General features: G+C 33.4%; 1 protein-coding gene across 1 annotated transcript; it reads left to right on the plus strand.

Annotated features, from left to right (window-relative positions):
* The first annotated feature begins 993 nt into the window (after positions 1-993).
* On the plus strand, positions 994-12,110 carry LOC108914032 (protein PTHB1). The gene is made up of 10 exons (XM_018719729.1): positions 994-1,256; positions 2,141-2,229; positions 2,288-2,552; positions 2,640-2,893; positions 3,073-3,375; positions 4,633-5,106; positions 9,538-9,836; positions 10,643-10,948; positions 11,203-11,410; positions 11,824-12,110. Exons 1-10 carry the CDS (start codon positions 994-996, stop codon positions 11,958-11,960), a joined length of 2,598 nt encoding a protein of 865 aa, XP_018575245.1. The 3' UTR covers positions 11,961-12,110.
* The last annotated feature ends 728 nt before the right edge of the window (positions 12,111-12,838 follow it).

The following is a 12,838-nucleotide window of genomic DNA, read 5'->3' on the forward strand; positions in this document are numbered from 1 at the left end:
AGGTTCTCACAAGGAAATATAATGGCAACGAAAATATACAGTATAGTAAATACCTAAACGTAGATAGGTATGTAATAATTAATGAAGCACTAAACTTGTAACTGCAAATTGACAAAACCTGATATTTTGATAATAGTCACGTCGCTGTGTCAGGGCAACACTTGATGTGTATTTTTTTATTTTACTCTGTTTATATTATTAGTTGCTACTTTAATGTACGATTGTACGAAAGTAACACCAGGATATATGTTAATAATTTGTGAATTGAAAATATTTTTTGAGCTTCTTTGTTGTTTTGATAGCAATTGAGACAGGGTACGTTCAGAATCCGGTCAATCATTTTCGATCTCTCTGTACAATTTGTACATACATACATACTTCTTAGAAGACTGTTTATTTTAGATAGAGGCGCCATCTTTCAGACACATGTCAAACTTTAATAATCAAAGGTGCAGTAATAAACCTCTAGCTTGTTTGAAAATGACAGTCATGTTTATTGCAATGTTACAAATTAATTTCGTGTTTAGTTTTTAGATTTATAAGACGATTTTAAACAGCAATATTTGTAGAATTTATTTCTGGTTATCTAACTTAGGTAATTACATCTTCTGATTACGATGTTTAGTAACAAAATTGGCAGTATGAATACTTAGTTTTATTTTATATAGGGCACTATTTCATGTCAAATTTCTGCATTACATGTTTCGATTTTTTATCTAACACAGACCAGTTATATTGCCTAAAATCTACGGCAAAAACTATTCTTAACTTTGAAAATAAGTCAACATTTTCAAATATCTACTCTAAGTTAACTGAACTTATTCCTTGTAGGTATTTTACACAAATGACGGTCATATATTGATTTTTTCAGGCAATGTTTACATTCTCTTACAAATCAATATTTTTCTAACCAATTCTTTTATTTCTATGCGCATATATTATTCATTATCATTTATACAACTTACGTATTTATATTCTTGTTTATTTCTAAGGATGTCCCTGTTTAGAGTCAGGGAATTCTGGACTGCTCAAAGTGAAGATGGGGAATATTTCGACCAGAATTCGTTGATAACGACAACTTTGAACAGTGATAGTGATTTCGTTATTACCGGTAGTCACAGTGGCGTCTTGAGGATTTTCAAACCTTCCACTGAGTTAGAAGAAAATAATGTGGGTGGTTTTAGTGCGACAGACTTGTTGCTCGAAAAAATATTTGATGATCCAATTTTACAAGTAGGCTGTGGTCGCCTGGTGTCGTAAGTATAACAAATGAATAACTTTATTCTTATACACACGGTGGGCAGAAAGCAACTTTATATCGCATAAAAATGACGACAAAAACTAATGTATTTGTACTTGAAAATAGATTCAAAATCAGTTTCAATTGAAATCCTAGCTGCTCCTGTTTGTAAGATAATCAAATTTTTCGTTTTTTATAGCAAGAATTTGTAATATAAACAATATTTAAAAATCACGATGGTGAAAAACATTTTTTTATGCCAAATTTTGTATAATCGCAAATAAATTATTTAGAGTGGAAGGACATCATCTTTCGTAAATGTTTAAATGCTCTTTACTTAAATAAATGGCGATTTTTTTGTTTAATGCTTTACCGACAAGTTGCAATCGATGCTCCAGCAAAAACTCGTGATTAGAAAACACACGATTAGAAACTATGAAATGGCGAAATATACATATCGTTCGCGAAATTCCAAAATATTTATTGGAAAGTACCATAAATGGAAGGGGAACTGAATACAACAATGCGCTTCAATTGATTAATGACGAGAACTGAGGTGGAATAAAAAAAAGTAGGGCTTATTCTAGAGATCCTTATGATAGGAACTACTTTCGTTTTTTCTATTAATATTCAAACCAAATATCCGTTCGGTGTGGGCAATTTTTAATTTCTATTCATAATGTTTAAAAAAATGTATTACTTAGGAAACACAAGTTAAAAACTCTTCTCTTAACTTCTGTTTTAAAAAATCTCTGAGCATTGGTTCTTTTGTGTTGATAACTAAAAACCTGACCTGTCAGAGACAATATAGTTATTGCTTTGTGATATTGAATAAATAATGTAAAATATAAATAAACTATCGAGCATATTTTGCGTTAACAAATATTAATTTTTTTTAAGGGGATCGCAAAACTTACAACTAGCTGTCCTTCACCCAAGAGCGTTGTGTATTTACGCACTCAAATCAAAAGAGGGTGTTACAGATCACGGTAACTCTTAATAATACTTAAACTTACGCATCTTATTTTCCCGAAAAAAAATCTGTAGGTACTCAGAATGACTTGGAACATCTCTACGAACATAGCCTTAGGAGATCTGCAGCGAATTTTACAATAGGTCCGTTTGGAGGTACCCAGAACAGAGATTTTATCTGTGTCCAGTCTTTAGATGGAATGCTCAATTTCTTTGAGCAAGAGAACGTCGCTTCCTGCTGTTTTATACCAGATTTCCTCCTACCAGGTCCAATTGCCTACGTGAGCAAGACTGATGACTTTGTGACGAGTAGTTCTAACTGGTGCATAGTATCATACAAGTAGGTGTTTGTTCTGTTTTAAATAAAATACAGTTGCATTAAAATCATTTAAAAGTATATACGTTTCTTAGTATCTATATTTTTCAGATACAAATCGCTATCTGAGGCAGGGGAAAAATTTGACCCAAAAGTTAACTCAACGCGAAAAATCAATTGTGACTGGAGCTACAATCTGGGCGAATCAGTGGTAGATATAGTTGTGATAGAAGATTTTATGAACAAAGAAGCGTGGATAATGGTTTTGGGTGAAAGAAATCTGTTCTGCTTGAACAGTAAAGGAAATGCTAAATTCATGAAACGACTAGATTACTCACCAATTTGTTTTAACGTATATGTCATCAGTAAGAAACTTTTACGTTTATGTAAACGTAAACTTCCAAATTATTCTTTCATAAATAGATTAGGACATAATCTCCAATTTTTTCCCTTTTGTATAGGAACTCTTTAAGATTCCAAAAAAAATTATACTTAGGAAATATAATTGTTTTATATGTAATGGTAAAAATATTATCTGTTTCAGACGACAACATTTTTTCTATAGTGATATCCGAAACTAGTACCCTGTTAGTATACGAAAATACCACGTTGAAGTGGTCTGCCCAACTGCCATTTTTACCCATCTCAATAAGAAGAGCGTTCCTAAAAGCAATAAAGGGGGCTCTAGTTCTATTGTCAGAAGAAGGTAGGCTAGAATGCTGTTACCTAGGCACAGAACCGAGTTTATTTGTTGCACCACCTATAGCTTCGAAGGAAATAGATTTTGAAAAGGCCGAGGAGGAACTTAATAATTTGAATAGGATCATTAAAAGATCATATGTAAATGGTAAGTCTGATTCCTGTCCTGATGTAAAAATGATTATGAATGAAAAGATACAGCAGACATACATGCAATTTTGAGAACGGGTCTTATTTAAATTTTCAATAGATGAAATTTTATTTCAAGATAACCTTCACCCTGTCAAAGGAAAATCGTCCCCTAAAGTCGTTTCCAAGATCCTAATGCAATTTTATTTAAGGACATCTAATACAAAATTCGCAAAAAATGTTTCTAAATAAAAGCAAATAGTTGAAACCACCTTTACAATGCATACAGGTGTCAAAGTTCAATAAGCCCATAGGTCATGGGTCAGTGATCCTGGGGGTCAAAGATCAATGACTTAGAGAGTAAAAAATCAATGACTGTAGGAGTCATAGGTCAAAGATTCTGGGGGTCAATGGTCAATTGCCCCAGAGATTCAAAATCAAAGACCTCTAGTGTTTAAGACATTGATCTTTTATACCCTGTTACTGAAATCTGATCTTTCGCGGTATTTACACATATTTGAAAGTTTTTGAGATATTTTGATGTAATTAGAGGTTTCTCAAAGGATCTTCAGGTACTGACAGAAAAATCATATAGGTATTTCATTGTTTTTGGAAATTTCAAAATGTTAAGAACTCAATGTAAGTAAATTTGGCAAGGTACGAGCTATCAATAATTATTAATTGTCTTTAGCCTTTGTTTAGTTTTCTTTCAGGTAGATTTAGGTAGATACTTAGGGTCATTAGAGACATATAAATAAGAGTGAGAGCATTAGTCATTATTTCAGCAAGAAAATGAAAATTTAAATGATCAATATCGTTAAAGTTAAACCGTATTAATATTTGCCTAGTATTAATATTTGCCTAGTTCAAATATTGACAATGATCTGTGAAATGTAAAAATTAATGATCAGGGACTTTGTTAAACTTCCCTTGAGCTTAATTTCAAGAACCAACAGTGAATTTGGAATAAAAAAGTATCGAAATTAGCCATAATCAACCCCTTTATTGGTTTGGTTTACACATTACGGGTTGTATGAATTCCTTGGTTTATTCTTTTCTTTTTGGTGCATTCTAATAAAAGCTTGTGTTTAAAATATTTCTTTTAATTTGCATTTATTTATACTTAAAAACTGAGAATGAGTGAAGAACAAAAATACAGTCACTTTTAATTTGGTTGTTAAATATTAATCTTTGATTAATTCCATACGGAATTGGATATTTCTGTTTCTCCCGAAAGTAACAAAATAAAAGATTTTGAAAGATTATAATTTTTTAGATCTGAAATTATCTAAAACTGGTGCAGATAAAGAACTAACCATGGAGCTTAAAGTGAACCCTGATTTGGTACCATGCACTTTTGACAGTAACATAAAAGACAGCGAAAATCACCAGATGTGTACAGTTACCGTTGATATTTTTCCTCATACAGTCTATGAAGAGGTACAAATTTCCGTTTTGGTTCAAAACCCTTTAACAGCGGTACCCCAAGTGCAGCTATATACTAATTTATCAGAAAAAACTTCATTCACTTACTACGTTTTCCTTAACGAGGTGTGCGAGGTCCCCAGTTTAAATATCGAAGTTGTAGCTACGGCTGTATCGAGCCTAGGAGTACCAAGAACACTGTTTAAGACATCAGCTTTGCCCGTCAATTTAGTGTATCAGTTGTGCAAGCCCCAGAAGGACAATTCTCATAGAATTACAATAAGCATAAATCAGAGTCCAGTATCCTTGGCTACCTTGTTCCCAGGTGAGTAAGCTTTGATTACACGGGCCAGCCTAATTAATATTAATCGAGTTTATTATCTTGCAAATCCCTATTTCAAGTTTGTAGAGAAAGGGATTTGAGGTTCCCGTGGTTTCGAATACATATTCGAAATCGTCCGGCAAGGCTATTATTATTCAGGTATAATTTAGATCGTTTTGTAAAGGGTAGTGCGCGGCTAACTTCGATATCAGCTTTCCACTTCCTAGTACAAATTAAACTTGTCCAGGAAAGTTAATAATACTAATTTTGCCAAGAAATATTGTGTATTTTTTATGCTGATCTGAATCCGCAGCTCAAAAACCGATCTACCAGGGCATTTTAGGCTGCGGATTCGAATTCAGTATCAAAAAATCACAAACAGTATAGCTTACCGCCTCAGACCGCGCTTTAAATGCTGGAAATTGGCAACCTAAAAAGGATGCAGAGTCCTGTTGGTCGACATCCAGCAATATAAGAGTGTAGAAGAGTAACCACGCTAAAGAGTGACCGCAAAAAACTTGTGATTTTCGCCAGTTTTTTCACAATTCGCAGAGAACTAAAGAAAATAGATAAAAATATGTTTTTGATCTCAAACTAGTTTTTTGAAAATTCTAAAAAATCACCCCTATTTAGAGGTTGAAAAGACGCCCAAAGTGACGAATTTAATATTACCAATAAATATAAAAACTATTAGCATGTGAATTTTTCTATCGAATAATTCGTGATACAAAGAAAGATTTATTCTCATGACTGAAATAAGCATGTTGAATTAGAAAATCCACCATTAAATGCGCTCAGAGGGTGGAATCATCGTCAAAATAGATAATATCAGAAATAATTGTAAAAATTCCAAAAAAATATATTAAGATAATTCACATGCTAATAGTTTTTATATCAATTGGTAATATTCAAATTCTTCATTTTTGCATTTTTTCAACCACTAAGTAGGGGTGATTTTTAAAATTTTCAAAATACTAAAAGCTATATTCATTTCAGTTTTTTACGACATGTAATTTGCGACCAACAACATATTTTTATGTATTTTTTTTAATTCTTTGCGAATTGTGAAAAAACGGGCGAATATCACAGGTTTTTTGCGGTCACTCTTTAGCGTGGTTACTCTTCTATCCGGTAATAGGAGACAGTTCTAGCGGTGGCTTTGTTGACAAATAATAACTGTCAAATAAATTTTAATGCATTTAATTATGTAATTGAAGAGTTATATGGAACTTATCTTTTGTTTGGAAATAATATTTGTGTTAAATGCTAAATAAAATACATCAAGTTAGAATTAAAACTATGAATTTACCTAACTAATTCTTTAGTATTTCAAAAAAATTAAAAAATGTACAATTTTCTTAAGAATAGTACCTTAATTTTCTAGTTAATAAAATTGTTGGAACCTCAAGGGGTGGTTTATACGAAATTTATTAAAAAAAAACAACAAATCATCAATCAATGAGTGATAAGATAATGCGTTCGCTACTGCTGTTGCAATTATTGACAAACTTTTTTGTTTTTCGACAGACGGACTTCAGACTTTTTCCATTTAACGCAGAACAGACAGTCACAACCTGGGGTGTGGTTATAAGACTTTTTTTACTGTATCACGAATGAATTTTAATTTTTTTAATGATTTTTTTACTTTAAACATATATTTTATGCCAGCAAATTTTGATGTCAAAAGAAATAAAAGAAAAGTGGTACATTTGTATTTAAAGTTTTTTTCTATCTTTAATTATTAAACCTATAAGTGGATGTCATAATACAAAAAAAAAGTACCTACATTCCGCGACGTACCTACTAATAACCCACCTTGTATATTAAATAAATTTATCATTCATCAAATATTAAAAAAATTATATTACAAGCTGTTTAAAATATCATTACGAATTTTGTTTATTTGGAAATATATTTTCTGCAGTATTTCAATACCAAAAAATGAAAATAGTAGCTATAGTCTGTTTAGAAATGAAAGAGAGTAATTAAAGCTTATTATGTATGCAAATCGTAAATAAATGTAGTACTGGTGCTTATATTCAATATTTTTATATTATGTATTATCGGTATAGGATGAGGTGTACTTTGTGCGATCGGACTGTACTAAATTGTAGCAGGTAGCTAAAATTTAATCCCCGACAATCCGTCTTTGTCTATGCCGCTTCAATTTCTCGGTCCATTTCTCTTATAAGTAAACAACATAAAAATGGCATTTCAAAACATGAGGCTACTTTAAGCATCATAACCGGGTTAAGAGGGTTTTTAGTAATTCAAATAAAATTATTCAATATTATTATCAAAATATTTATTTAAATTTAATGAATAGACTTTTATTCCACACAAAAATATATGAATTTTAAAAATTCAAATTATGGTGAGTAAATGTAGTGTATAAATGTACAATAAAGAAAATAAAAAAGTAGGTATATTAAAATTCATCCTCTGAATATTCTGATGAATTATCTTCGTCTCCTAGATTGATAACGATAGGTTCCACAGTAACGTCAATTAAATCGAGTTCCCACATTTTCTCCTCTTCTTTTTGTACATGATGTATACATCTTTGCCAGTTATCTGCAGTTACTCGTTCCAAGGAATTTTTTAACAAAATTTTCACGTCACTTAATTTAAACGTCGTATTATTTCGCGCTACATCTCCTTTTACCTGCACCCAGATTAATTCGATTGGGTTAAGTTCACAGTGATAAGGTGGTAACCGTAGTACCGTTATTTGGCGATTTGATGCCATTTCATCGATAACATATTTTTTCTGATCTTTATTAAGATTGCCAAGTGTCAAAAGTTCCTTTTTCACCATATTTGTTTCAAAAGAAATGTTTTTTCCGGATAACCATTGAATTATATCGGCTTTCCTCCAAGCAGTCGTAGGCGTCCGCCCGGTCTGCCGTGAATGGTAACTGGCATTATCCATGACAATTACAGACCCCGGAGGAATAAGATCCAACATCTGTGTAAAATACTCTTCGAAAACTGCGTTCATGTCTTCGTGATAGTCACCTGTATTTTTAGATTCAAATAAAAGTAAACCGCCATCTACAAAACCACTGGCACTACCTATATGTGTCACTATTAATCTTCGCCCTTTACCTGAAGGTGCCTTGAACCCTGTTGAAAGTCCATCCAAAAATGCTTGTCGAAAACTTTTTACATTTTTATCTTGCCATACTTTTGTTACAGTATATCCCTCGTTGACCCAAGTTTCGTCTAGATAATAAATATTCCTCCCTTCGTCACGGAATTTTCTAATTGATCTTAAGTAGGATCTTCGACAACAAATAATTTCTTCTTTATCGATAAGAACTGACTTCCTGTTTTGCTTTTCCCAGCAAAAATTCAACTCTCGTAAGACGGCCCATAATTTGCTTCTACTGATTTTTGGCAAAACGTTGTCCTCTGAAAGTTCACTTAAAATTTTGTTTAGCGTTGGTATTTCCTTTTTAAAATAAAATGAGTGTACTTTTCTGCGAATGACATTTTTGAAGAAATCATCTATAACGACTTTTGACCTCCCTGTAGATGATTTTGGGGGATTTACAGTATCTTGTTCATTTTTTGTTTCCTTTGAAAGTCTGTAGATAGTCGATTTTCCAATCCCTGTCATTTTTGTTAGCATTAGTGTTACCCGATAATTACCTGAAACGAAATATTACTACGCCCATGGCCGGTTCTTATCTCGGGGTTTTATTACTCTCTTTCATTTCCAAATAGACTTTAATTAACGAAATTATGGTTAAACATAACACCGCTGCAGAATATCATATGAAACTACATAGATATTCGTTTATTCTTTAAAACATTTTTATCATTCCCTACATTTAAGTAAATACAGTAACGCAAAAAACATATATTGATAAAAAAAGTGTACAAAATAAATCCATAAGCACGCCTGGCAACATTCCCAAAGTATTGTTTATATGTCGCTAGGATAGGCGTAGGAATGCGGGCCGTTGCATTTGATTCTTTCTAAAATTCTGCTGGTGGTCTACACTATCGGCAATTCGGAAATTTAAAACTGCTGGCCTATTGCCGTAGCCGTCTGGGGCGATAGCTATTTTGTCTGTGAAAAAATTCACAACGAACATCGAACATCTTTTATGAAAATCAGCAGTTCTCAAAAGATGGCTCCTTGCAATGTTGAGATTTTAAAATTATAAAATTACATTTTACTTAACACAAATCCGTGTGTTTACCTCAGTTTGACATAACGCACATGTGGCATCTGTCGTGCAGGAAAATAAATGTGGCAAAAACGTTTGACATAAGTTCATTAACACCTTGTATATTCTTACTATTAAGTGTTCTATTGCTATCCAAAAATTAATTGTTTGTTTATGTATTTAAGCAATTAAACTTTCATTCGCGCTTTGACCCGCTAAAAGCCAGGTGTAGATTTGATTAATTTTTTTTCTTCAGAGTATGTTGACGGAGAAACGTTCAGCCAATCAAGCAGCGTAATTGGCTTTAATAACGTCACAGGCGCGGGAAGTCCTGTCACAATTTTACTAGCTAAATCATCAGGGAGATACCGTTTACAAGCGGATTCATTTGCCTCGTTAAGCTTGCTTACTGAATTGATGATTATTCGCCTAAAAACACATTATTCGGACAACGGCGAATTCCATGTTTTCTATAACTCTTCGTTGCCTGCTAACGATGTAATTTTGTACGTAAATAACCATTTCAAGAGAAGGCAGCGAGTTAACCAGCTACAAGTGAGTATAAATTTTTAACACAGTTTTGAAACATTATCGTAATTAAGAATGTAAGTAATTAAATATCACAGACACATACAAAAGTAGTCTGTTCTCCATATTGTTGTTACGTTCAACACGAAACTGAAGTCAGTTTCGCACCAGCACAAATCGTTTTCGAGGAGTTGTTCTCCAAATCCCCCAAAATAAGGTTATTATGCGAATATATGCCTAAGGACCAATTTTTTTTTGTTACTTCCGGCGACAGCGGTTGTAAATAAAATTCTTCCATATAAAAGTTTACAGATCCATTAAAATTACGTAAATTTCAGAATTTTTTCCTATCTTCAGATTTTGCATGGTTCACCCATTGTCTTCTCCTCTTCATCTTCCTCGTTTTTCCTTTTCAGTTCTTTAGCTAAATATTTACTTCCTCTCACGAGATATACATATATTCGTTTCCACTGTCCATTTTACTGTCATCGTTACCCTAATCGTATTGCTGTTCTTCTTCCGTTTCTCTGTTGGATGTTGAAAAGGGAATGATGCAAGGTTATGAGTGAAAAGACAAAGGGAAACCCACTACATATCGATGCGTTACTACGGAAACATGCTATCTCATATTGAGCTTGGAAAACATGCTATCTAAAACATGCTAGCTCAGATCTTTAAGGAAAAGCGTGCTACCTCACACAAAATTAAATTTGACTAGAAATTTAAGTTGGCTGCATTGGCGTTGAAATGAACATTGAATGATTGAACTTGCACTTTATAATAAACTTATACAATATATTTTGATCGTATGAATTTATAAATAACTGTCTTAGGACAACCTGTGTCAGCTTAGTGCTCAGTTCCGTATAGTCCAGAAGAGGTTAATAGCAAAGTTTAAAGTGAAAAATCCCACTCCGTTAACAAATCTGGAAATATTGTTGCAAGACACCTATACGGAAATAATGAATGCCACAGAACAACTAGAATATGCTTGTAATGAGTTAACAAAAGCCCAAGTGGAACTGTCATGCGCCTTAAATATAGTACAGAATCTACTAACAATAATGGACATTGACCAAGAACTGAGAGAGCTCCTGGTATCGACATTCTGCAGCAGCGTTCACGATATGGATTCACAAGTAAGTTGAATTTGTTATTATGCATGTAAATCGTCTGCAATCATCTGAATAGGCACCTAAATGATCTTGGACCTCTTAATGTTTCGAGAAGCATATTGCTCTCTTCACAATAAATATAAACACCGGCCAGAGGTCTTAATCTACAGTTTCTTCTGAAGAAGGAGCGATAAGCATCTTGAAATGTCAAGTGTTAAACGATGAACTAGTCTGTAAATTTTCCCACAATCTATATAGTTCAATTCGGTGCGTTTAAGGGTTGGGAGGATGCTATGGATACTTCATTGTGTTACCTTCTTCGAACTGTTTTGGCAAAGTCGGAAAAGGACAAGTTAAGGTCAGCCAGCACTGCTATAGAAGAAGTGAAGGATGTTACTAAGCTGGAAAGACACTTGGTGCAGGTTTTTGAAAGAATACCCAAAAAATCAAAGGGACAAGAACAGGAGTTCATTGCAGACGATGAAGGTAATGCTGATTGTAGCACAGATTTAGTTATTTCGAGTTTTCAGAACAGTTTATTAGTCAAATAACAATTTCAGCCTCAAAACAAAGAAAATTTATAACTTCATATTAGAATAGGATTTAATGAGATGATTTTTTTCTGTGAATCGTCAGTTAAGTAATAAATTCCTCTATATCTTTGTACATGCCTCTAGAATAAATAATAGGTTTCGAGGCGTTCCCAAACTTACAAAACTGTTTTCTACTTGCATTGAATATGTGGTTAGAAAAAAGTTCTTCTGTAAATTGTAAAACTATCCCAACCTAACATTTCCATTAGATCGTCTTAAAATAGAACGGCACTGTTGACCTTGCTCTCCAGTTCGACAAACCGGCTGTGTACTTTTATCATTCAACGTCGATTGTATCTTTTGCAGCGAATGCAACAGAGAAACAATCGGAAGTACCACTAGAGGAATCGAGGCCGATTGGAAGTCAATTTGGCGAATCCAGTTCGCGGTTACTTTCAGCAAGGAAAAGTTTACTTAGAAGGAGGCACAAACAAGACAGTTAAGCTGCTCAAAAAAAGTATTGACTTATCAGTCGTGTGGCCAATGATACTGTGTAAATATCTCCCCTGCGAGTTTCTTTCAATTACGAGAATATCTAGGTTAACATTATCGCTTTTGTAGCGGTTTAGGGCGTGACACTTTCTTCGGAGGAATTGCCGGGTCTGCAGGCCTGAGTGGCTCATTCAACAATATATACTTATATAGTTGTTAGAGCATGTTAATACCTGCATTTGTAATGTTTTTAAATATTTTCAATATAAACCTTTTCAAGCTTCTGACATTTTTTTGGAACCTAGCGGTTTGAGAAAAATAGTGTCCGATGTATACAGGGTGTCCAGAAATGAACGGAAAGTTATCTTTCCGATATCAATTGAAGAACCAACAGATTGACAGTATATATCCGATTCGCTCGCTGACGCAGCAACGCGGCATTGAAATATTTGAAAATTTGTTCCCATATTTATTTAGCCATACCCATATACAGGTCTGGTCGAACTAAATGTGGAGGTGGTAGAAATGTATACGCCCAGTGGAAGAATACGAACGCGGACAAAGGAAAACAAGCACAGCTGCATTGGGCTACTGGGCAATAAATCTTAGCAGTTGATATGTGGTTGATAAATTGCCCAGCAGTGCAGTGCAGCAATGCGGAATTTGGTGTGATTCAGGTAATTCTAATTTATTATAGGCACCTTATATCAATCATTCATATGACAATTGCGAAAGGGATAAATAAGAGGGATATTTTGTTTAGTAATATTATCACAACGGCAATGTGGCATTTTGGAGAAGTAAATAAATTAAATTTGATTTATTATAGGTTCATTATTCTACTAGTGAAATAAAGTTACTTTATTCCACTAGTGGCTAAAGTATCACT

This window comes from Anoplophora glabripennis, unplaced genomic scaffold (genome assembly GCF_000390285.2).
Source record: "Anoplophora glabripennis isolate ALB-LARVAE unplaced genomic scaffold, Agla_2.0 scaffold16, whole genome shotgun sequence".
Classification (NCBI taxonomy): Eukaryota; Metazoa; Arthropoda; class Insecta; order Coleoptera; family Cerambycidae; genus Anoplophora; species Anoplophora glabripennis.

Coding starts and splice junctions, on each gene's coding strand:
- LOC108914032 (XM_018719729.1), top strand. CDS start 994: ATGTCCCTGTTTAGAGTCAGGGAATTCTGGACTGCTCAAAGTGAAGAT. Junction 2,553..2,639: donor TGGTGCATAGTATCATACAA/GTAGGTGTTTGT, acceptor TATATTTTTCAG/ATACAAATCGCTATCTGAGG. Junction 3,376..4,632: donor TAAAAGATCATATGTAAATG/GTAAGTCTGATT, acceptor ATAATTTTTTAG/ATCTGAAATTATCTAAAACT.